Below are 26573 nucleotides of genomic sequence, written 5' to 3' on the forward strand. Positions count from 1 at the left end.
GTCCTGGACTGGTAGGGGGGTACTTGAGGAAGGGTTGGGAACCACTGCCCTAAAGCATGGGATGCAAACATTTGGACCAGTAGTAGTATGTTGTAAACTCCAATTCCATCGACTAAGACTACATTAATATGGTTAACACAATATTCTCCCGTGGGGAGTGGGCGTTGCAAGGATAGAGGATCCCTTTATTGATTTGCAATTTACACTCAAAGTTTCCACCCAATTGCAAGGTGCTTTAGAAAAACTAGTTCAACTAGCACAAAACACAAAAGGAATAGTATATAGTATTTGATAGCAGCTTTTTATTGGTTACAAAACCTAAGCCCATATACAAAATTAGGAACACATTTTGATGCCTCTTTTGAAAGAACATTTTGTCTAGTTAAACAGAGTTTAAAAAAAAAAATTAAAAAAAAAATGCATTTTTTTCAAACACTGTTCTGAAAATTGAAGAGAAAAAAAAAAGTGCAGCAATATTCTTTTTTCTTCTTCTTGTAACTAACTGATGCAATCCCCACCAAAACTTGATAAGGTCACAATGGAGAAAAGCTAACCAGACAATTGGTTAGCGCTTTAAAGTAGTCATGTACACTTTAAAGGCTTTATAATGCAGAAAAAAAATTATTAAAAAGGTATAATTTGCAAAAAAATTCTGTTTTACGGGGTGCATCACCCACAAAAGAAGCAGCACTGAGAGAACAGAGTCTTGGAAAGAAACATCCTCTTCATGGACATAAATACGTTTTATGAATTTCAAACCGCGCAACCTTTGTGAAAATTAGAACGTAGATTAAATTTAAAAAAAAAAAAAAACACTACTAATTTTAATTGAGGCTTAGTCTTAAACAATGTGACCATATCAAGTCCTGGTTTTACTATTAAAGAAAGAAAAACAAAAACAAAAAAAAAACCAATTTTTAACTATATTGTGTTGTGTGAATGGGATGCAGTTACGATATTAAGCTTCAACTCTGAAGGATGGGGAGAGGGGGAAGAAAAAAAGGCACAATGAACTTCAACTCAATTTTTTTTTATGTGCACAAGAGTTGAAAACTTTTTGAGCCACCTTAAAGAGAAATTGAATCTAAAATTTATAAAACCTATAAATAATCAGAGGCCAAACCGCTATATTAAAACAAATTCTCTAGCAAGTAAAAATCTTGCAGTTTAAACATACGCTTGTATCATTCTTGGAATACAAGACAAACCCCCCTCTTTAAAGTGGCTCCACCTTGGCAGATATATATTGTAATGAATGCACATCTGCTGTGTAGTTCATAAAGTGAAAGGATTTGGGTAAAGGAAAGCTGATCCACGAAGCTTGGATGGCTTGGATGAAAATCTGTTTTCATTATCACAGTAAACATGACCCAAGTCTGCTAACTATAGTAGTTTTAATTAAATCTATCCCTTTACATCAATTATTTAGGGACGTCAAGTAAACTGCGTCATGTTACAGTTGCACCATGTCTTTCTTTGACACTTTGACAACTGAAGCTTTCACCACAATCAAAATAAATTTTCAGTTTTTGAAAGCAACAAAGCCATTCACAATGTAACACCATTTCAACATCTTACCAGATTCTAAACAATTTAACTATAATTGGGGTTCATGCCATTTAATAAATAACCCTTGCTTTAGGTCTACAAACATTAGGTGGAGGTTAATAGAATAGCACTGTACAGCTGAAAAGCAAAACTGCATTGCATCATTATCCTAGTGAACCTAGATCCATACTGCCTGTTTGGCCTAGAAATCCATTACTGGGCCCTCAAGATTGAACCTAGGTTCCTTGCAATGCCTAGAATTCCATTACGGGGTCTTCAAGATTGACCCTAGAACCTTGGTTCCTTGCTACGCCTAGAATTCCATTACTGGGCCCTCAAGATTTAAACTAGAACCTTGGTTCCTTGCTACGCCTAGAGTTCCACTCCTGTCCCCTCACATATGTATGCGATTAAACATGCCCCATTTGATTTTACCATTACGTCACTGTTTTTTTTGTTTTTACAAGCTTTTTAGGAATAAACCCTTGTGTTACTTAGAATAAAGCTTTCAGGGGTTTCTTCGTATTGAGTTGTCAACCACACTTTCAAAAGCACTGATTACGAAGTATAAATTCATTGTTTAAGACTAAATTACAGTAAACATGAAAAGCTCCACAGTTTGACCCCAATAAAAATTACCTATGTCCAACTAGATAAAAACAAAAATATATTATGTCCACTAAAAGTTGAAAGCAAGGTTTAGTTTCCCACCCTACCCCCGATTTTAGGAGGTTTTTTTTTTAGCAAAATATTCTATATTTATTGTTTAGTTTTAGAAACTCTTGCTTTCAGCTTGAAATCAAGTTTATAAATGTCAGGATCTAGAGCTCAGAGTAAATTCCATGCACAGCTTGTTACTCCAAAACAGCAGGAAAATATAGGCTGAAGTGGTCAAATAGGGCTTGATGTAATAAAATACAAAGCAATTCGCTTTTGTATAATTAGTTCCTCTTTTTTTGTTTTTACCGACCCTAACCCGCGAGGCAGTTTAGCAAATGCCAATTAGAGATAGAAGTCGTTTTCCTTCTTCTAAACATAATGTGTTTCAACAAATCACCCAAGTTAAACTTTTATTCAGTTTCATGAATGAAATCTTTTGGCTTGCCTGTTTTTTTTTGTTTTTTGTTTTTCATTAAATTTATAGTTCCACAAAATATGAAAAATGTCCATGTAGGAAGATGGAGGCTCAGAGCAGACTAACTCCTGTGAAGTCTTCCCCCCCAAAAAAGAACAAGGGAAAAAAAAGAAAAAAAGAAAGAAGAAAAAAAAAAAAAGTATGCATCATACCAAAGTCTTGATGTACAGTGCACCAGATTCAATAGAAGCTACTTTTCCACAGTAAGCTGATAAGCCACCACTATGGAATAATCTTAACAAAACTGTTGAATAATTGTGGCTGTCAGCACATGGTGCCAAATGGAAAAGGTAAAAAAATATAGTTGGGACTGTTAGAATTTCAAAGAAAACCGAGATCATGCATATGCAATTACAGTCCATGTGAGTGTGACATTTGGCAACTGCAAAGTGACAGATACATGGTTTGCTTTGCTTTAGAAGCATCAAAACGAAGAGGCGTGTCTATCTTGAAGCCTTGGGGTTTCTTCAACGGTTGGATGTCTGGTGGTGCTATACTTTGTGGGACAGAGAAAAGCTGCACTGCAACACTCAGAAGTTAAATTCTTTCGTTGGAAGGTTTGATGATGACTCAAAACTGTAAGTACCTCCCTGGGTGGCTTCAGGAATGAGGCTCTGATCTTCATCAATCTGTAGGCAAGAAGACAGAAGTAAATGCCTGTTAGTTCAAAAGGACTTCTCAAACCACAGAGGGAATTGTTTTAAGAAGGAGTAATACAGGTGTTCAAAGTCAATATATTCCATGCTTGAAAATCGTGGTTTGGTATTCAGCTTATACAAGATTCGTACAGAAATCCATACTGAAAGCAAATTCAGCTGATGGGGATTATGAAAGGCCAAAATTTAGTAAAATGTTGTTTACAAGCCTGGTCACATGGCAGTAGAGATTAAAGACACAAACTGTGATAAACACATTTGTAATACAGAAGTACTTACGTCATCACCAGAAAAATACTGGTCTATGATTTCAAAAGCTAGTTTATATATTTCTTCATTCTCATGTTGCTGCAGTGCTTCTATTTTCTCCAAACCTAAGCATAAACAGACAGACATGTTGAAAGCACCTTATCAAAAGAGTAATGTGCAGATAATGCTTGCAGTTAGATACAGTAATATATTCCATTTAAATACACAACGTCAGAGTATCAAAGCATGATAGTTACTTTGCTTGTTCCATATTTCAAGTACAGTAGCAGAAAGCACAGAGAGCTTTTGACAGGAATTTCCCATAATAAACCAGTTAATAACAGCCTGTTGGTTAAATGAACACACCAACCCTCCATCCCCCCGCAAAGCATCTCAGCCTGCTTAAAGTAACCTAGACCACTACATCTTAATGAAGTGGTCTGGTGCACTGTAAATGTTTACATTGCAGGGTTAAACACACTTATAGAGGCCGTCTTCTTGACAGCCAATAGGGGCGCTTCAACTGCACTGACCAAGTAAACCTCACCTGAAGTGGAAGCTAAAAGAAAAGCATTAAATAGAATTCTTTGCAATGGAGAAGCATGGTCCCCAATGCTTCCCTATAGTGAGCATTGGATTGGACTAGCACTAGAGGAGTACATGCCTGCTCCATGACGTTGCCTTAGTGCTGGAAAAAGGTAAGTAAAACTGTTTTAAACTTTAAGTAAAACAGATTTGAGTTTGCAACGCTATATTGTTTCTTTAAGACGTGCTGTAGTAGTTAAAGGGACACTATAGTCACCTGAACAACTTTAGCTTAATTAAGCAGTTTTGGTGTATAGAACATGCCCCTGCAGCCTCACTGCTCAATCCTCTGCCATTTAGGAGTTAAATCCCTTTGTTTATGAACCCTAGTCACACCTCCCTGCATGTGACTTGCACAGCCTGCCATAAACACTTCCTGTAAAGAGAGCCCTATTTAGGCTTTCCTTATTGCAAGTTCTGTTTAATTAAGATTTTCTTATCCCCTGCTATGTTAGTAGCTTGCTAGACCCTGCAAGAGCCTCCTGTATGTGATTAAAGTTCAATTTAGAGATTGAGATACAATTATTTATGGTAAATTACATCTGTTTGAAAGTGAAAGCAGTGTTTTTTCATGCAGGCTCTGTCAATCATAGCCAGGGGAGGTGTGGCTAGGGCTGCATAAACAGAAACAAAGTGATTTAACTCCTAAATGACAGTGAATTGAGCAGTGAAATTGCAGGGGAATGATCTATACACTAAAACTGCTTTATTTAGCTAAAGTAATTTAGGTGACTATAGTGTTCCTTTAACATTGTTAGCAGATTTTGGCACTTTTATAATAAACTGACATTGTTGCACCTTCCGGCTGGGAGGATGCTTAACCTGATGTAACACAAAGACAACATTAATGCTTCTAACAGAGAAGTACCGGATTCAATGCTTCCAAATGAGAAGCATCACCAGGCATTTGCTCTGTGTGGTCTTTATAGGGCTCACCTCTAAGTCTTTATAGTGCAGGAGCTTGCCCAACAAGCCAAAGTTAAAAAAAAAAAAAAAAAAAAATATATATATAAATATATATATATAGAATGCTGAAGTATTACTTCAGAAATTGCAATCAGGTCTGCTTATCTATATGGCCCACATACATATCAATCTGAGCCCGACTTGGAACTAGAACCGCACGCCAATAAGGTATTCTACAATAAAGATGAGAAGTTCCATACAGCTTTATTTTTACCTACTGCTTACTTTACACTTCTCCCATATTTATTGTAGCAACAACACTACAAGTGCTTGCATTAATATCTTGAAAGAAATAATGTTGCTATAATGTCCAGTTTACACATATGTTGTTTCCCTTCATCCCCCCACCAGACTACCATCTGACACCAACAATTTGCTAAACAGAAAAAGGAACCAGACCTCATCTATGGTCAGGTAGAATTTGGGGTGTTCATGGTGGTGTTGCTCTTTATAAGGCAATATATATTTAGCCTTTTAAATGCTAAATGTCCTGTAAGACAGGAAAGGAAAACTACCCATTTGTGATGAATGCTGCTTGGGGATGTTTGGAAAAAAAAAATACAAAAAAAATTAAAAGTGCACAGCAAGTAACCAAGGAAGCATTCCCTTTAAATTATTTCACACAAAAAGCATGTTCGGATTATAGGCCACATCCAATAACAATGTAAAAGGGTTTGTGGAACAAGCATATAAGGAAGGTGGAAAAAGAGGTTTGTGAGGAAATAAATTCACAAAATATCACAATTATTCTGACAAACAGAGGTATTTCAACATGACACATGGTATTATGCGCATCTGCATAATGAAGGGAAAAAAAAACCCAAAAAAGGATTTTCCTTACACTCCAATTTACATGATGTAGCTTGAGAAACATTAAACTGATGCTTACCTCCACATTCCTCTATGATCTCTGCAATGGTACTTGCCTCCTCCCCAGCCATTATAAGAATATTTTTTAATCCATCTAAAACAACCTGCACAACTTGGGAATCTTTGACAGAAAGCAAGCTGCAAAATGGCGGGATCACGTTCTGCTGAACAAGATACTCCACCTGCGAGGGAAAAAAAATGGAATATTTTCACACTGAGCAAATTGCCATTTTCCTACAGCAGGGATAATGTTCACAAACAGGCATCAATGTCACAGAACTGATGCAAAGCTCAATTTAATGTAAAAAATGGTGTGCATTCGCCTGCACTAGAGTATCAGTGGTCCAAAAATTTCCAAGATCCACTTTGGTAATTACCAGTCACTTTTAGATCATCTTGAAGGTATTGCCATAAAAGATGTTTTGGGGACATTACATAAATATGTATACATACACGTACTTCAGTGTTGTTTTTGTTAAAAGTCCAAAAGGTATTCTTTTGCATTAGAAACCCAACATCAAATCATGATCCAGCAGGCCTAATACCCGATATTATAGGAACACTCCAAGCATCATAACCACTACAACCCGTGTTCCAATGAATTGGGCTCACCTCTTGGTCTTTATAGCCCAGGAGCTTGCCCAACATGCCAGAGTTATAAAAAAATATATATTTTTTTAAATTATGTATTATTTAGAATGCTGAAGTATTACTTTTAATTGCAATCAGATCTGCTTATCTATATGGCCCACATACATATCAATCTGAGCCCAACTTTGGAACAAGAACTGCATGCCAATAAGGTATTCTACATGAAGATCAGAAGTTCCATACAGCTTTATTTTTACCTACTGCTTACTTTATACTTCTCCCACTGTAAGTATTCAAACTGATTAAGAACAGCTTGACAACATGTCCTGGGGACTGTCAGATGTCCATCAAAGCCCTCTCTGGAGTGGGCTGATTGTTATGGCGCATAGACTGTTCAGTCAATAAGGCATGAGTGCCAGACTACAATAAATCTGGGACAATGAAATAAGACCTTGGGATCCTTCACACCTAGATCAACAGGGCGGTTTTGTTTAAAGGAAAATTCATTTTATACACAGCAATATAGCCAAGATGTGTTCCTTTATCTGAACACTTACATGCATTCAAAACAAGTAAATATTCAGTGCATTTCCTGTCTTAACCTTGTATTATCTGAAGGACTGAAAGCAGTCACTTTCAAAAGGCAAGTGGAATTGTTAATATTTTTTTTTACCCTTTGTCAGCATCCAATGCATATAGAGATACAAATAACTTTTTAGGGACCTACATGTTTGTGCTATATAAAAATAATGATCAATAAACAGCAAATGCAATACTGGATAATCACATTAATTATACAATGACTGCCCCTACACTCTTGTCTTTTCAATTAAAGTGTACAAAAGCACAATCACCATTACATTTTAATACATTTGCAAATGTGTAACTACTTGTTTTAAGAAGTAATCCGATGCACACCAAGGATTGCATTTTATTATATAGTATATCTTACTTGATCTTTTCGCCCGCTAATTGTCAAGTTACTGATTGCCCACGCGGCTTCTTTTTGTGTTCCAAAGTCACCCTACAAAAACAAAAAAAAAACCCAGATGGATATGACAAGTATAAGAATTGGTTCTGTGCACAAGAGATCTGTAAAAAAAGGCTGTAGAAAAGGCTGAACAACCAGTGCTATCCTGGACTTACCTTTGCCAGTTGATGTATGATCATTGGGATAAGTCCAGCATCAATAACTGCCTGAACTTGCTGCTGGTTCCCTGCAGTGATATTGGACAAAAACCACACTGCTTCCTGCAAGATAGGGAATAAAAAAAAAAAAAACAAATAAAAAAAAAAAACATAAGGACAAAATGTACAGTTACTATGCAGTTTCATACGGGAATAGGCATTTGCATCCAAGCACAATCAAGGGCCATGCAGTTATTCTAGCTTTTATCTGATTAAACAAGACACTAGTCCAAGGTTATACTGTATATTAAACTAAGCTATATACATATTAACGGACACTTTTCCAAGGATGTGAGCAAGACCTGCTCTGTCTGTAGAATTGACTGTAACCGAGTGTGTGAATGCAGGAGTCTATTTTGTGTACGTGAAGGATCCCTGTATTTGTGTGAAACTTTATAAATTGAGTGCAAGGGTTATGTTGCCATTTCTAAACATGCCAGGTGACACGTGGAGGTAGTTAATCTCTGACATGTTACAGTCATTCCCCTTTACTTCTGACATTTTTCTCTTTATTGTGAGGTCCCCACTTGTTTTTTTTATGAAAGCAGGTGGGAGATTTGTCACTTGTTGCAAAAGCCAAGAGCTGCACTTTAGAGAATTACATACACAACCTTCCTAAAAAAAATAATCTCAAATTGTAGCGCTAGATAAAGCACAAAAAAAACACTAAAAACAAAACAACAGCACTTTGAGCCATTATCTACATTTTAATATTTTTTTTTTTAAATGAATGGTTAGGAGGACCTATAATAAGTAAAAAAAAAAAAAAAACAACACATTCTGTCCGTCAGCTTAATTTCGCTAATCTAGCAAATCATTACCTTGTTAATTTTCTCTTTAGGATGTGACAGGAGATTTTGGAAATGAGACAGCACATCACAGTTTAAGACCACTTGAGTCTGTTCGTCTGTGCCAGTCACAATGTTACCCACTGCTCTTAGAGCTGCAGTCTGAAAATAAAAATACAGTTAAGTAAGCATGATGACAATGCCAGGTGTGATACCACAGTTTATAATGATGTATGTGCCAAACAACAAGGCTAAACAGAACTGCATAAAGAGCAAGCATACGTCACAGATTTCCAAGGAGACAACCTCAAAACACGGCCTGAAGACGAAGTCTTACCTTTGGGCACTTTTTGTGGTTTTTTTTTTTTTTTTTTTTAAATCAAGGACACCAAATAGTATGTACTAAAATAATATATAGGCTACAAATTCCTGACGAATACTCCTTGAAACCTCTGGTGCTTGAGTGTATCGGCTGCCATACAAGTTAATTTGTGGTACAGTGTTTCTCAATGCCTTGCATGTATGTCATTAAAGGACCACTCCAGACATCATTACAACTACATCTCAAATCAAGCTGTTATGGTGCCAGGAGGTCCCAGATGCCATCTAATGGTAATGGACTAAACAGTTGCAAAGGCGGTGCTCATCAGCTCTATCTAGCTAATTCCACCAATGACTGGGCACCCTTGACTCTCAGCCTTGTCAGCTCCCCATTGACAAAGCTGAGTGAAAAAGATAGCCGAGTGGGAAGCTATTGATAGGCTGAGAGCGTCAGCTGACCCCTTCAGCCTATCAGTGCCGCCCAGTCCAAGGCTTCTTGAAGATTCAGTGGAATTAGCTGGGCACAGCGAACAGGCACTGCCTTTGCAAAGGTTTAACCGTTCATAAAACCACAAAACCCCAACACAGATAAAGGATGTGTGAACCTGAACAATTTGACTCTGCACCTTGAAGCAGCAATGTCTGAGATTTTTATATGAAGTGTCCCATTAAAATTGCTGCACAATAAAAAAATAAATAGTTGGAATTGCTGTCTGGGTAAGGAATTCAAACTTAATTTTAAATTTACGGTCAAAGTAGCCAAACTGGAAGCACAGCAGACTTGAAGAGAAACAAACAAAAAAAAAAACAATCTTACCTGTACTTTCACTTCCTGGTGGCTCAGAAGAGGTACTAAGTAAGGCACCACTCCAGAATCAATTACCATTTGGATTTGTTCATTACCCCCATCGGTTAAGTATGACAAAGCCCACACTGTATCCACGAGAATCTAAAAATAAAAGTGGAAAAGAAGATTAGTCCTGCAATATGTCCCCATTACTCATACCATGGTGCTGCAACTAAACAAACGCAACTAGGTTTAAACAAGTAATAAAACATTGCCCAAGTGTCTTAACTTATGTATATATATGTATATTTTAAAACAAAACTTATGTTATGAAAAAAGATGTTCACACTTACATTAATATCTGTATGATAGATGAGCACACACAGTGCCGGCAATATCTGAAAAAACAAAAAGCTCCAGTTTAATGGTTGCAGCAATTCAAACAGAATATATTAACATAACACTGACCAGTTGCTCTTTTTCCCACCCCACTCAGCTACAATAAACCTACATGGAAAGAACATTTAGGACAGTTATGCCAAGTCATTTCCTTAGATAATATTTGCCTATCAAGGCCTTCCTGAAAAATATCTGTTTTATAGGTCTAAAGAACATATGTGTAATTTAAGGCAAATTCGTAAAATATATTAAACCAATGACTGTAAAACATCCAGAAAAGTGTATACCAGAAATCATGGATCACAAACAGACCTTGAAGACCTTGAAAACAGACCTGACTTACAACTACAGAGGATTATGGGAACAGAAGTTCACAACAGGCATGCTGAACGCAAGGTAGCCAGTTGGACCACAAAATGCACATAAAAAAAAATAAAAAAAAGAATTTGGGATGTATTGCTTAAAAGTGAACCAGCACCACAAGGTATTGTCCAGATTTGGATTTGTCAGAAAGAGTGCAGACATATTGTATATATGTATATAAAGATATTTATAGCACGGATTATCTCTGTTCCAGTCTTAGCAACAAGGATTAACCTTGGCTCACTATCAATCACGTTCCAGTGCTGTATCCACGGCACACAAACATGTATCTTGTGCAATTATCTCAGCATTACATTATCGAACATTCTTAACAGGAACACATTATATCACTCCCCAAGCTTAAAATGATGCCCCCTTGGTGACATAAAAATTGCCTATTTTTAGCCAATCCAATGGATTGGCTAAAATCGTCAAGGGGCGGGGGAAACACTGTTTTGGCCAACCAGCACCTCCTCATAGAGATGCATTGAATCAATGCATCTCTATAAGGAAAATTCAGCGTCCCGATGCAGAGCGTTGAGACGCTGAACGGCAGGGCTGCCTACTGTGCAGCCCTGAGCCAGGAAGCCCCTCCAATGGCCATCTGAGGAGTGGCCACTTGGAGGTATCCCTAGGGGCAATGTAAACACTATCTTTTCCCTGAAAAGGCAGTGTTTACATGAAAATGCCTGAAGTGAGCTATTATACACACCAGATCAACTACATTAAGCTGTAGTTGTTCTGGTGACTATAGTGTCCCTTTAATATCTCAAGAAGAAAAATTGGACGATCTAAAAAATTTTTTAAGAAGAAACAATCTAGGATTTGTGGCCTCTCCCGAATCCTTGAAACCAGGTGATATTATTTCTATTATTTAAACCTGGATGCTAGACACTCCAAATTGCCACCATAACTATTTTAAATAATGTAGAACCAGACTGGGAGACTGTCTCGCCGATCCCTTCGTTCCACTCACCTGTTCGAGAAGAGCAATGATTTCAAAATAATGTCGTTTATCAGTTTCGTTTTTTGTATATTGTTTGGGTCAGATGGCCTTTTAGGTGTCGGATTCCCAGAAGCCCCATGCCTACTAATGACTTTGCGCCTCTATGGGCTGTGATGGACAGAGTTCCTTTCCTTTCTATAACCCTTTGTTACATCACTTCAGAGATGAGAGATGTCTACCAGACAACCCTTAAATCTACTCTAGCTTGTGTCCTGAAATTTAAGGTGGGCCAACACAAAAGAAAGGAAATTCTTACTTATTTAACAAACACCAACCACATTTCCTGTAGGAAACTCACTGATCAGCTACTACCCAACTTATTGCCCCGTGGATTTAATCTTGTATAGCGGTTAAATACAACTCCAAGGCCAGAGCAGTGGCAATCCTGCTGCATTAGCAAGCATACTCTGAACACCTGAGGGTCATGCACAATCCAAATTAGGTTTCCAAATGCAACACTTTTTTTTTTTTACTTGATGTGGAAGGACTGGGAAACTGCTAGTTTACATGGCCAATCCTAGAAACAAATTAAAACCCATAACTGCGATTGTTTCCCCTGAGGATCATAGACTTGCGTCTCATGAAACCATCAATAAAGTTTTCTTACTGTAGACAACTTATGAACCCAACAGACAACCATGATCAGGGCATGGCCTTCCACGAAAGCCTACAATTATCTCACATGTGTTTAAATAACCCATTACTGAAAGAGATCCATAAAGCCATTGCATCCCTTAAATATGGAAAAGCACTAGGTACAGATGACTATACTGCCAAATATTATAAACTCCTGAAACAGAACAGCACTACCCTCAAAGCCCTTTTCAAATGTATTTGTAGGGATTCCTGAAACACATGCTTAATAAGGCATGCACCGTTCTTCCAAAACCAGACACAGTGGCCCTGGCATCATATAGTCTAGTATCCCTACTCAACCACGACCTTAAACACCTCACTAAAATCATTGCACTGAGAGTGCAGACATTCCTACCCCAGGTGCTCACTGCACATCAGCTGGGCTTTGTGGTGGGACGTCAAGCAGCTACTGCAGTCCAGAGGGTACTGGTGGCGGTAGCCACTAGGGAGAGGGTTGGCTCTGCTTCCCCCTCACTCCTCAGTCTCGAGATAGAAAAAGTTTTTGATAGTATCACTTGGCAACACCTAATCAGAGTATTGAAACTGCGTTAATCTGGGCATATTTTTTTTTAATTGAGATGAGATTTTAATACAAGTGGAAATGAATACCAGCATACTTAAACATAGCAGTGAGAATCATACAAATCCCATGGTATAATTAAGGCTAGCATATAACGATCTCATTCTGTGAATTACATAGTGGATAGTCTAGTAGCATAGAACAAAAGTAAATGCAGATATATTTTCCACTGAGAGCGACAAGAATATAGTGAAAAACTATTTCTTGTGTATGCAACGTTTAACTTGTGGGCTGCAGAGATTACATCCTAGAATATGAATTGCCAAGTAACAGCTGGCTAAACTGTATACTTCCTACTGGGTTGGAATATGCAGCCATTCAACCTCACTTGGGTTGGTAGAAAGAGACAGCAGGCTGGTGCCAGGATCCACTTCTCGCAGGAACGCACAATTTACTGGTACGGCGTTGTGTAGCCCACAGTATAGTCTGCCCAGAAGAAATGTGAATTTGCTCAGTTGCTGAAGGACAGGTGGGCCCCACTGATCAGTGCATGTAGTAGAAAGGTGATTCCCTGACCCGCTGGTGATCTGGGTGTTCGCACCCAACTAGCCTGAACAAGTGGTGGCCATTCACTTTGCTGCAGTTTGGTCAGCTGCACTGGGCCCAGGAGGTCTGTCCAATAGTGTACCCTGTTGAGCTAGGGCCTCCCAGAAACTGTTGCATGGTCTATCGAACTTTGCCTCCAAGGAAGAGAATCCGGTTTCCAATGGCTCCCTGCTGCGGCAAGTAGCACCGCTTAAGCTTGGGGATCGGCCGGCTCCCTCGCCAGGTCAGGTGCCTAGGCCGCAGTCACTGAGACACAGTGAAAACAGGCGCGTAACAAGAACTGAGCAGACCTGACTGGATGACAAGATCAGCTATTTTGAGGCACAAAAGCTGTATGTTTGGGTCAAGAGCTCTGGAAAAGCATGTCTGCACAGCATGGCAATCAGGCCCGCCTCTCACGTTAATTTCTTTCAACATAATCCAACCTTTTGTATTAGCACAAAAGGCCTTAACGCCCCATACTTTTCCCTGGAAAGAGGGGTAAGGCACAGATGCCCCCTATCACCATTACTATTTAATTCAGCCATAGATCCATTATTCCGAGCATTAGGTTTTCCACAGGTGTTGAGAAACACCCCAATGAGCGACCACACCTAGAGCGTCTTGGGCTTTGCTGATGACCTCCAAGGACATAGATCACTGAATCTGCCCTGTCACTACCACCCTTCCTTGAACTGCTTGAGACTTTACATGACATGGCAGAACTCTAGATCAATAGCTCCAAATCTAGTGGACGCCACCTTTGTCATGGCATCCAACAGCTTTCAAATACCTTGGGATTAAAAATCATCAATCCCTTTACAAATTGACAGATGTTTACACTTATTTTTCAAGAACTAGAACGGCAAAAATTGCATCTCCTATATATAGGATGGGCTGATCTATATAAATTAGCTTTCCAAAACTACTATATCTCTTACAGGTACTCCCACTTCTCCTTTCCAAAAATAAAAACACAAATGCCTTCTGAATAAAAGGGTGGAGAGCTTGTTTGACCAAACTAAAATCAATCCAAAGAAAACGGTGGACTTAACCTCCCAACAGCTAGGGAATATAGCTTGGTGGCTGAACTTCGACATGCAGTGGATTGGTTTCAAACAAAGATTTTCAGAGCCAACCTTGGAGTCCTTCCTGTTGTTGCCAAACTCACTGCCAGCTCTCCTCAGACTACATAACCTCCTTTTTCGTTTGATATCCTCACAAGCCCTCTGGTAACTGTTCCTATTAGGGTTTGAAAATGATCAAGTTCCAGATTGGGAGCCAATACTTTATACTCTCTCCAAACAACCCTACCTTGAAATCACAACTTAAGGATGGAAATAATCACCATCCGTTCACAACATGGTCAACACAAGATGTACTTTCGTGGACTTTAACAGCCAAAAAGCTCTCTCATTTGAGAACTTCAGGGAGCGTTTCCTATGCCTTTCACTGCCATTGTGCGACATTATTTCCAAATCATAACACTTTACGCCTGCTGATTGGGATAATCCCTTGGACACTCTTATACAAATAAAACCTGGCTTTCTACTCCATAACAAAATGATATCAACTCTTGCGGTACACATCACACTGGACCACGATAGAGACAGGCTTGGGGCACTGGAAGGCAAGTTTTCCTGATATAAGCCAAGATATCTCTTCATTGCACACTACACCACAAAGCCAACTTCTACCCATTGACTCCTATTGAGATATGTTCCTAAAAATCACGCATTGGGTATATTATATTATTCCCCTGGTTAGACAGGATTCAGTGACTTATTTCAAATGCACACATACAAACACGGACTTATATCACTGTCTGTTGAAGTGCACCCCGATTAAGTCCTTTTAGAGGGAATTAAAACAGTACGTACACACTAATAACATTCTCTCTACCCCTCAATCCGGTGTTTCTGTTATAGAGGACCCTCACAGGTAATCCCATAACTCACAACAGATTTTTTTTTTAGTACAATAGCAGCAGTAGGATATTAAACTATCCTTCAGGTCTGGAACCAACTGGGTGCACCACCTTTGCACTAATTCTTGACAAACCTGGAGTACACAGCTGGTCGTGACCCTTTACAAAACTATGTCCCAAGATATCAACTACTCCTTCATATACACACTACCTAGATGGCCATTACAGTTCACACTTTTTTGTTTTTAGGCTTTTTACTTGTTTTGTTTCTTTGTTATGTGAGCTTTGGTTTATGGTTTACTGCCCTGCCTCTCTGTTTGATTAACCATTCCAAACCCCAAGATTGAGTAACACCTATTGCATAAGAGATCATGGCTCCTACAAACTCTTCAATCCACAATGCAATTGCTTCTCTTCCTAAAGCGAGGAGAGGACAAAGGGATGGGCAAATGAGTGGACAAGATTGGGAGGTGGTTTATTTTTCACAGATTAGGATTACTTTTAGTTTGATATTGAGAATTTTATAATCAAAATGTTTGAGTGTTGAATGCTGTATTGTATTGCACATTACGATCTTGCTTAACTTTTCATACTGATTACTACTCACTGTTTGTCAGGTATGGTTAATTACATTAATAAGATTCATAAAAATGCATTTTCAAAAACCCCCCAAAAAACGCATGTATTTGCATAGTAAATGAACTCTCCCAACCTTATTTTAATGAAGTTGCTATGGTGTCTTGAGGCCCTCGCTGCAGTGTTACCTTAAAAGATTAAACCATTTACAAATTGTTTAACACCAAAGTTGTATAGACTGCGTTTGTCTGCTTTGCCCATTTTCTTCCAGCTAAGTCTCAGCTTCAATGAGGAAACCTTAGACTGGACATTGGTAAAAGGCTGAACTGACACTCACAGCCTAGGACTAGCTTCCCACTGAGAAAACTGTGTGAGACAGGTATGTACTCAAAAAACTTATGTTCAAGGTTTCTGGACGAAAAAAATGCCATTTGATACAGAACCAAATTTACAAGCCAGATTTGCATACAAAAAATTAATTGTTCTCAATATCTTTGCTAATTTTAGTTACCTCCTGGACAGTCTCCATTGGCGGTGGGGGATCCTTATTCCTGCAAAGATTGACAATGACCCATGTGACGTTCCGGAGGAAGGTGATGGGTATGGAGGGGTTGATGAACGACAGGAGCGGTTTGACAACTCCAAGTGAGATGACGTAATCTCTACACTGGGGGCCGTCACCTATAGACGCGAGAAGAGTTTATAAAAATAAAATGGGGGGGGGGTAAAATATTTTTATCAATGATGCTGACAGGGCAGGGAAGAAAATAAAGAAATAAAAATGTGGAAATATACAGCATACCAGCAACCAGATTGTAACTTGATTTTATGGGGAAAAGAATGAATACATATGAAGGCAAAGGATTATATCAATCCTTTGGATATAATTTGCGCTTCTGCAAGTGCTCAATTAACAGAATAATGTCACTATTCCATAAAGTGATCAAAGTGCATCAAATATTAAAAGTACTGGCAACAATATACATGATAATGTTAAAAACAATGTTGCGCTCGTACTTTTGTGTGTCAGTGCAATGATGTGAAGAAGCGATTCCAAGGGCAGAAACTGCTACAGACGTCTTACCCTTAAAAGGAAAGCACGACAATAACATTTGTGACTTTTACTTGCTGCTAGTCTTAATAAAGGTGTTAAAGACCCTGGATTGACTGATGGAGAGTCCTTTAAAAGGAATACAGTGGATTCAACCAACACAAAGTATTGATCCTACCTGGGCCTGAAAGTTGAAACTGGTACGGAATCCACTCCATATTTGTGAGTGAAATTCCAATTTCTTTACAATATCACACATTTTTAATTTGACAGTGTTGTATTATGTTTGTATGTATTATTTGCAAGCTGTGTTGTCTACATAATTGAAGCATAGGCAAGTATATGTACACTGCATTGATATTTTTAAGTGTTTACACAGTGCACTGACTTTTTTTGGGGGGGGGGGGGGGGGGGGGGGGGGGGGGAGAACCTTTGTTTTTAACATGATCCGTCCAAATAACCAAGTGAAACTTATATCAGTCAGATGGTATCAGATACCATTTGAGTGGCACAGCGTGTTTTGCCCTGCATGCGGACTAATCTCTCAGTGCTTCCCTGCTGAGCCTAGCATTGCAAGGGAGAAAAGGTAAGGAAGATGGCTTTTTTTTTATACAAATGGGTGAACGTATGCATGCGTCACCTAACTAGTTAGAAAGGTACTATAGCCTTAGATACACATTGCTTTGAAAACAGTTCAGCAATTTCTAATATGTCATTACCACTATCATTAGCAGGCAGCTAAATCCAATTAATGTTAATTCTGTATTTGTAATTACCCCTACATAGGAGAGGAATAAAAAGAACAAATGTCAGATGTTATCTTGAGGTCGCACTTCATTTATGTTTGCCTTTAAGAAGTTGCAGAGTTTGTTTTTGCTTTGACTCACAGCTAGTCAAACATGAATGCACATTTATGTGCCAATGGATTGCTGTACTAATCATTTAAAAAAAAAAAAGCAAACAAAAAAAAAAAAACATAATTCTGTTTGTTGTCCAATAGACTAGTCATACTTACCAATTATATTTCCAAGTGCCCAAACTGCTTGTTCACATACATTTTGATGCAGGGAATGGAGAAGTCGTAAGAACAGAGGTACAGCATCTACGTGAATAATAAACATGGTCACATGGTGTGCCAAGCCTTCTGACATCCAAACAAACAATTCTGGCTAGTGCTCAAGACGTTACTAGCTATGGGACAGTCTTATCCAGATGCATAATACATACATTCACTAAAACTGTAGTTGCACAACATTTAATACATTAGATATACATGCGATAATTTTTTAATACAGAATCTGAGTGACTAATATTTGAATTTTAGACCACATATTTGTGTGTGTGTCCCTTCCTTTGTTCTTACCCTGCCCTTCTTTTCCCCAGTAGTACATACGTTAACCTGTTCCCTCTCAATTCTATTATATCTAGGTCTCATACACATTTCTATATCCACTACAAGCAATCTCTCACACACTCTCCCCCTTCTCCCACCTCTCTACTTTGGGCTTCATTTATAGCATGCCTTTGCAGGTGTTTGGCATCTTCCTTAAAGGACCACTCTAGGCACCCGGACCACTTCAGCTTAATGAGGTGGTCTGGGTGCCAGGTCCTTCTAGGGTTAACCCATTTTTTCATAAACATAGCAGTTTCAGAGAAACTGCTATGTTTATGAATGGGTTAAGCCTTCCCCCTATGTCCTCTAGTGGCTGTCTCACTGACAGCCACTAGAGGCGCTTACGTGATTCTCACTGTGATTTTCACAGTGAGAGCACGCCAGCATCCATAGGAAAGCATTATGAATGCTTTCCTATGTGACCGGCTGAATGCGCGCGCAGCTCTTGCCGCGCGTGCGCATTCAGCCGACGGGGAGGAGAAGAGGAGGATCGGAGGAGGAGAGCAGGAGGAGATCTCTCCGCCCAGCGCTGGAAAAAGGTAAGATTTAACCCCTTTCCCCTTTCCAGAGCCGGGCGGGAGGGGGTCCCTGAGGGTGGGGGCACCCTCAGGGCACTCTAGTGCCAGGAAAACGAGTATGCTTTCCTGGCACTAGAGTGGTCCTTTAACCCCTTAAGGACCAAACTTCTGGAATAAAAGGGAATCATGACATGTCACACACGTCATGTGTCCTTAAGGGGTTAATCACATCTAAGCAGTCTATGCTCTAGGCTCTCCGTCCATAATCTTCAAAATGTTCCCCTGCTCCCTCTTGTTTCAAGTCCCCATAGCATAATGCTTTTTATTGTAAGCTCACGAGCCCTCTGCTTTAGAACGGCTGTAAATGGCTGATCTCCGCTCATGGGGTGCAGGGTCCTCTATTTCCTTATATTTGTCTAATCTGCACTGTCCCTTTTCCTGATTGTACAGCAGTGGGGAATAAGTTGGTGCTTTATAAATAGGACTACCGTCTTAAATTATTCTACTACTATTCTATTATTGTAAGTCACACTAAAGTGCTGAAACATCCAAGAAAATAGCATAACAGAATCAAGTGGTCATTAAGAGCAACTCGTTTGATATAAATTACATTTGGTTAACAGACAGTTCAATATTCTATTTGGATTTTTTATCTAAAAAAACACACTAATAACTTTCCCAAATCCGCTATATTCCCAGCTTGGCTATATTAGCACATGTTTAGTTTCCCATTCACCACAATGCAGTGATCAGACACCATTTAGACAGACTTACTTGACTGAACCACTGCTTGTGTCTGTGCAGATGTGCCAGAGGCTATGTTGGTAAGTGCCCATGCTGCCTCAAACTGTAAAGAAGGGCTAAAAAGAGAGGGAAAAAAGTCACAAAAACTGCTTAGAAGCTGAAAAAAAAATCCTGGTCACAAATTAGTCAATAAAAACTTCAGAATGAATTTCACCAAAAAAAAATTTAATATAAAAAGTCTATGCTACAGTGATGAAAATATAGGTTTTAAAATTAATTTGAAGTAGATCTATTGAAACCAAAACTATAAGAAAAAAAGAAAACCTTGCAAAGGATAAACAAGTAGCAACTTGCTCTGTGCAATGGTAACCACTTATGGTCTCAAAATACCTGGAGCCCTATCCTCACTGACTGAACCAAGATATGAAATGTTGAATACACATGTATTTTTACTAGTTTGCTCATGTCTTAAACTATATAAAAAAAACAAAAACAAATAATATTGTATCCATAAATAAAAGTTTTATCTCATTAGTGCCATTACAAAAGAAGAATATCAGACAGGCCCCATAAATAAGACCCAGATATGGAAAGCAAATAAACTCCAAAGTATTTGCTTCATGTTGTATTTTTAATACACAATAAACTTTTCGGTAGCATAAATAAATATCAACGCCAGCTAGAACAGAAGAGGAGGGAAACAAAACAAAAAATGGTGGCTTTGATGCAGAGGAGGTTGACTGGCAGTTTGGACCTGGACTGGCCTTACAGGCAGATTAGGTCTTAAGTGGCGTGTGGCAAAGTCTCTAGTGATGGCTCGAGTTCATTAATGGCTGCTTGAGACAGCTGCCTGATTAAATGCAGTATATCTACATTTAGATTTTTAGTTAAGTAGTTACTAATATGTAGCCCTTGTTTTATTAACAGTCAAAAGAGTAGTGGCGATAAACTTGCAAAGTTTGATACAGTCCACGGTGCTTTACCATACATTACAATTTTTTTTTTTTTTTTTCAATCTCTACTGATCAATAGCTTTTAAGGAATATCAGTGACAACCCAATTCATAGATTATTTCAGAAGTAACATTCTCGTAAAGGTCTGCTTTTACAAAATGTACATTTTAATTAACAGAAATACATTAAAAGTGTTCACTATAGCAATAAGAAAATTTAACCATTCATACTTATCATCAGCCTCTAAGCACTTCACCAAGATTGGCAGAATTCCGGATTTTATAAGGTCATCAATCGGAGGGTTTCTGTCACTGGATAACAACTTTCTGGAAGGGGGAAAAAAAGTCAGTCAGTCATATAGCCTTAATCAGAGAAGGTAGAAAAACATTTTCAATGGTATATAGATATATAGACACAGTTTATTAATGTATTGGGATAAAATAGAAGTTGGAGAAGCATAAAATGTTGGAAAAGACTAAAATGGTATTTTAAAGAAGCCTACAGTGTAGTCTCTTCATTATCAGAGTGGCTATAAAAGCACCTGGGTGAACCTATTTTTTGCCAAACGTCTTAAAAATAGACTTGGGGAGACTGGAATGGGGTGAGGGGTAAGAAAAAATATCGAAGGATTTAGCCCACAGATGTTAAGCACCCCAGCCACTATAAAAAGTTGTAATGGAGATTGTACCTCCTCTTTAATAAGTACACAACTCATACTCAAGTAGAGGGAGATGAATCATTTAGTGCTTGGCAGATAAATGTAATTTTAGTTGCACAATTGGAGGACCTGAATCTTTTTGGATGTGATTTTTACAAGCATATATCTATAGTTGGCTAGGGCCAGTTTTGTGAATGCAGCTGTGCAGCATCTGACTGACATGTTATGCGAGTAAACAGCATGTGCACAATTTACAATTATTTGTACAGTCACCTTATTTGCTGTCAGAGGGCAAGAAAATTGCCTTACAGCAAAATTTTGCAAATCACTGCAGTTGTATGCAACAAGTAATAAGCATACATAGAGAAAGACACCATAACCTAGGCAATGAGCAGGTAGTGATGTTGCTTAAGGTGTCCCTTTAAGTAAAATAGGAACGCAGTTCTAAATGTTGCTTTTCAGAGAGGGAGAAATAGTATGTTTTCAGTTTAACACAAATAGCACTGCTCTAGCACTGAACACCAAGTGTTCTGAATGTTAACAAAAACAGGCAAATTGAAAAAATGTAGACTGTCATTGTTATATTTATGTCATATAGAAGAAATACAGCTGAATGTAAACATTTAAATAGAAATCTTGGTAGATTACCTTGCTGCCTGAACAGCGCTCAGCTGGGTTGTTGGGTTATCACTGGTAGCATTCTGTCAATTAGACAACACAAAACACATTAAAACTACAGGATGCAAATAAGCAAACTTGTGAGGCTATGAGAAATAGCAGTTTTAATACATACCTGTAATATTGCCTCTAGTGTTACGTTTTGCTTCAGAGAGAAAAAAAACAAACAAAAAAAACAATTATCAAGTTTCAGTTTTTGAAACAGATTTAAGCATAAACAAAAATGTAAAGATGATCTGTCATGTAAAAACTAAATTATGTACCTTATATATTGAGTGACTCGAATTGCTGGCATATATAAGAATTTTTTTTAGATAAAAATAAATAAATAAAAAGTACGATTATAAAGTCAAAATATGCCCTTGCAAAGATAAAGCGGTTATGCCAAAACATATTCACAAACAGTTGCAGATACCAGCAAAACCTTTCCAGCAGCAATAGGCATATACAGTTGCAAGAAAAAGTATGTGAACCCTTTGGAATGCTATGGATTTCTGCACAAATTGGTCATAAAATGTGATCTGATCATCATCTAAGTCACAACAATAGACAATCACAGTCTGCTTAAACTAATAACACACAAAGAATGAAATGTTGCCGTGTTTTTATTGAACACACCATGTAAACATTCACAGTGCTGGTGGAAAAAGTATGTGAACCCCTAGACTAATGACATCTCCAAGAGCTAATTGGAGTGAGATGTCAGCCAACTGGAGGCTAATCAATGAGATGAGATTGGAGGTGTTGGTTACAGCTGCCCTGCCCTATAAAAAACACACACCAGTCCTGGGTTTGCTTTTCACAAGAAGCATTGCCTGATGTGAATGATGCATCGCACAAAAGAGCTCTCAAGACCTACGATTAAGAATTGTTGACTTGCATAAAGCTGGAAAGGGTTATAACAGTATCTCCAAAAGCCTCCTGTTTATCAGTCCACGGTAAGACAAATTGTCTATAAATGGAGAAAGTTCAGCACTGCTGCTACTCTACCTAGGAGTGGCCGTCCTGTAAAGATGACTGCAAGAGCACAGCGCAGACTGCTCAATGAGGTGAAGAAGAATCCTAGAGTGTCAGCTAAAGACTTACAAAAGTCACTGGCAAATGCCAACATCCCTGTAAGCGAATCTACAATACGTAAAACACTAAACAAGAATGGATTTCATGGGAGGATACCACAGAGGAAGCCACTGCTGTCCAAACAAAACATTGCTGCACGTTTACAGTTTGCACAAGAGCACCTGGATGTTCCACAGCAGTACTGGCAAAATATTCTGTGGACAGATGAAACCAAAGTTGAGTTGTTTGGAAGAAACACACAACACTATGTGTGGCGAAAAAGAGGCACAGCACACCAACATCAAAACCTCATCACAACTGTAAAGTATGGTGGTGGGGGCATCATGGTTTGGGGCTGCTTTGCTGCGTCAGGGCCTGGACGGATTGCTATTTTTCTTTTTTGCATTTTGCAGGAGAACTTAAGGCCATCTGTCTACCAGCTGAAGCTCAACAGAAGATGGGTGTGGCAACAGGACAATGACCCAAAGCATAGAAGTAAATCAACAACAGAATGGCTTAAACAGAAGAAAATACGCCTTCTGAAGTGGCCCAGTCAGAGTCCTGATTGAGATGCTGTGGCATGACCTCATGAAAGCGATTTACACCAGACATCCCAAGAATATTGCTGAACTGAAACAGTTCTGTAAAGAGGAATGGTCAAGAATTACTCCTGACCGTTGTGCACGTCTGATCTGCAACTACAGGAAACGTTTGGTTGAAGTTATTGCTGCCAAAGGAGGTTCAACCAGTTATTAAATCCAAGGGTTCACATACTTTTTCCACCTGCACTTTGAATGTTTACATGGTGTTTTCAATAAAAACATGGCAACATTTCATTCTTTGTGTGTTATTAGTTTAAGCAGACTGTGATTGTCTATTGTTGTGACTTAGATGATGATCAGATCACATTTTATGACCAATTTGTGCAGAAATCCATATCATTCCAAAGGGTTCACATACTTTTTCTTGCAACTGTAGTAGAAGCATTTAAAAAGGTTTTGGGATATATGCATTGCTGCAAAATTAGGAGTAAGGAATGTATTCTTAGAGGGAAACTAAGCACTATAACCATTTCATATATTGAGTTAGACAGCACCTGGAATCCTCTGCGGCTGTCCCTCCATTCAGTGCTAAACCATTTCAAAGTAGCAATGAATGAGATGCCCTTGGCTACATCATAGCCTGGTCCCTACTGAAGCTACGACTAAGGCAGAGGTTACATACTGTCTTCTGGCCATAATCATACCAGCGCTGAGATAGGCTGAAAGTGGTCTTTTGGCATTCTTTTAATAACACCCTCATTAAAAATGTTTTAATACTGAATGGAAGGATGGTGCCAGTGGACTCCAGACATAGCCACTTACAGTGCCTACAGTGTCCCTTTAAGCCAGAAAATGGGTACATTAAATGCACCAATAGATTTATATATGCAATTACAAGTTATGATACTTTATTCTCATTTTAATTAAGACTATTAGACCATACCACATATTAAAGGACACTCAAGCACCATTAATACTATCATTTAGTATTTATAGTGCTATGAGGTCATTTTTCTTTTTGTCAAACATTTGGGCATTCTACAGTATCATACGCCCACCACATCCAATGAAGACATAATGAGGAAATTCCCCTCCTCATTAACCAGCCAAAATATCTGTATAAGAGGAAAGCAATGGAATACAGATTGATTCAGCCAAGTCGAACTCACACTGACCAATCCAACATGGTGAAATTGCAGTTACTGCTTATGATGGTGTTACATTGGCACAGGCTCCTGTTTAAACGCTGAACCACTAAATGTATTTGGCATGGGGTGTCCTCCTACACCAGTGATGCATCACCTCCTGTAAGCTATAGTGGTTATGATGACAGGAGTGCACTTTAAATCGGCATAGGTAATGTATCCAGTATTATAGTGAGGCATACTAGATATATCTACTAATGTTCATGCAAATGGACATCCACATCTGTATATGACACATCCGCTCTTATGAAACTGAATATTCACGTATCCAGAGAATTTACTCATAACTACTAAATAAAGCATGACTATACAAATGAAGACATTGCTGTGTAATAAAAAAAAGGACAATACCGTTTAACACGTATGCTTTTATGGTTTGCCTTCTTTAAAAATGAAAACGCCACAAAAATCCCCAAACCATACCGATTTGAAGTCTCCATCTACATCTGAATCTTCCAGACTCTCTTCTTGTGGAACATTTCTTTTTTTCAGCAGATGCTCCTCTCTTTTGTTCTGAAACGGAAATGTTGTCCATCATTTCATGCACAAAAAAGTGTCAAAGATTTGATCAGTAAACAATGATAATTTATAAGCATACACCCAGCATCATAACCACTTCATCTCAATGAAGTGATTATGGTTCTGCAGTCCAATGGTGCCACCTTACCTTCCAGTTTTAACAGTGCTTTCAGTTGTACTGACAGTGGGTGGTCATAGAAGGCTGAAACGGTCACCTGATACTCTTAGGCTAGCAATGCCTCTTTCACTCCTCGAGCAAATGCTTCCACATTAGCCAAGCACCAGAGAAAAGGAAATGTGACAGGCGTCTGGAGACAATACTACTTTGCTAAACTGGTTAGTACCACTGAAAGGTAAGAAGGTGCCAAGGGACTCAGACGCCATAACCATTTTACTGAAATGAAGTGGTTCTGGTGCCTGGAATATCCCTTTTATGATACAATTCTTATTTCCCCCATCAATCTTTAAAATAGAAAGGCCAGCTGTTTTAGGGAACAAGTCTGCAGAATATAAAAAAACTGCAAAACATTAATATTTTCAAATTGCGCTCATATTCAGATTGCTTTACAGTTTTTCTAACAGACAGTTAAGTTTAATTAAACATACCTGCACAAAAGGAGTAGAGGGCCTACCCCACAGACTTAGGTCTGACATTTGTAGCACTTTTATACAAACTGCTAGGTATGCTTACAATCAAAAGGAAATGGACACGGACAAAAAGGTTACAGGAAAGAAAACATTTTTTAGGTGTATCCAAGAAAAAGTTATACACTTCTAAAACAGACTGGCAACAGTTCGGATACCAACCTGACCTATTTAAGTACATAGCTCTACAGGAGTGCAATTCTTTGCATAGCTCACACAGAGCAACAGCTTAAAGCCTTGTACGACAGAAAGGTAATACAATAAATGCACAAAGAAAATGTTCTTTACATAAGTGAGATTTTATTATAGAAAAAAAAAATAGTACTTCTGTTTTGATATTTCTATTTGCATGTAATTACCTGTGCCTTTTATATCCACTCTGCATGTAAAGTTCTCTGTAAGTTTGACATTTCCTTTATTTATCCAGTATAGCCTAATTATATGTTTGCTGTGGTGAAATCACTTTCTTCAGCTGCACACAAGGTAGTGGGCAACTCTATTAAAATACTGTTAAGGATTGCATGCTGCTGCAGCAGAGGTCACATCCAAAACCAGGAAGATACTCCACCAACCAGGAGTTTGTCAGGTTCTGTAGGATCTAATTTCCTGAGCTGTGACCGTTAAAGTTCCAGGTTTGAAAGCAGGAGAGAGGAAGGGTAGATGCAGTGTGCACAAAGAAGAAATGAATATCCTGACTTTATAAGGGCAGTAGCTTTTGTGAATCCTGAAGTTAGAAGCCACTATGTAAATTGACACAAACTGAGGTCCTAGCACGATAACCTGTGCAATTGGGACATGCTAGGTTGCTTAAAGTGTACCTTTAAAAAGTGCACTCAGAGAAATGTCTTGAGTTTCCTTCAGAATTCTACTGTTGGAAACCGTTTTAGTAGTCACTATTGCAGAGTGGACTTCACA

At 38.5% G+C, this 26573-nt stretch overlaps 1 protein-coding gene across 1 annotated transcript in view; it reads right to left on the reverse strand.

Annotated features, from left to right (window-relative positions):
• Positions 1–282: 282 nt before the first annotated feature.
• Positions 283–26573, reverse strand: part of KPNA3 (karyopherin subunit alpha 3) — a 41837-nt gene continuing 15546 nt past the window's right edge. Inside the window, exons 3-17 of the mRNA XM_063428789.1 lie at positions 24918–25007; positions 21807–21836; positions 21662–21714; positions 20586–20681; positions 19433–19518; positions 17763–17849; positions 16208–16377; positions 10038–10082; positions 9715–9846; positions 8610–8738; positions 7747–7851; positions 7553–7624; positions 6029–6191; positions 3619–3713; positions 283–3312 (exon numbers count right to left, since the gene is read on the reverse strand). Coding sequence (XP_063284859.1) covers positions 3214–3312; positions 3619–3713; positions 6029–6191; positions 7553–7624; positions 7747–7851; positions 8610–8738; positions 9715–9846; positions 10038–10082; positions 16208–16377; positions 17763–17849; positions 19433–19518; positions 20586–20681; positions 21662–21714; positions 21807–21836; positions 24918–25007 — 1452 coding nt within the window. The 3' untranslated portion in view covers positions 283–3213. The remainder of the gene's footprint in view (positions 3313–3618; positions 3714–6028; positions 6192–7552; positions 7625–7746; positions 7852–8609; positions 8739–9714; positions 9847–10037; positions 10083–16207; positions 16378–17762; positions 17850–19432; positions 19519–20585; positions 20682–21661; positions 21715–21806; positions 21837–24917; positions 25008–26573) is intronic.

The sequence above is a fragment of the Pelobates fuscus genome, chromosome 1, assembly GCF_036172605.1.
Source record: "Pelobates fuscus isolate aPelFus1 chromosome 1, aPelFus1.pri, whole genome shotgun sequence".
NCBI classification, from domain to species: domain Eukaryota; kingdom Metazoa; phylum Chordata; class Amphibia; order Anura; family Pelobatidae; genus Pelobates; species Pelobates fuscus.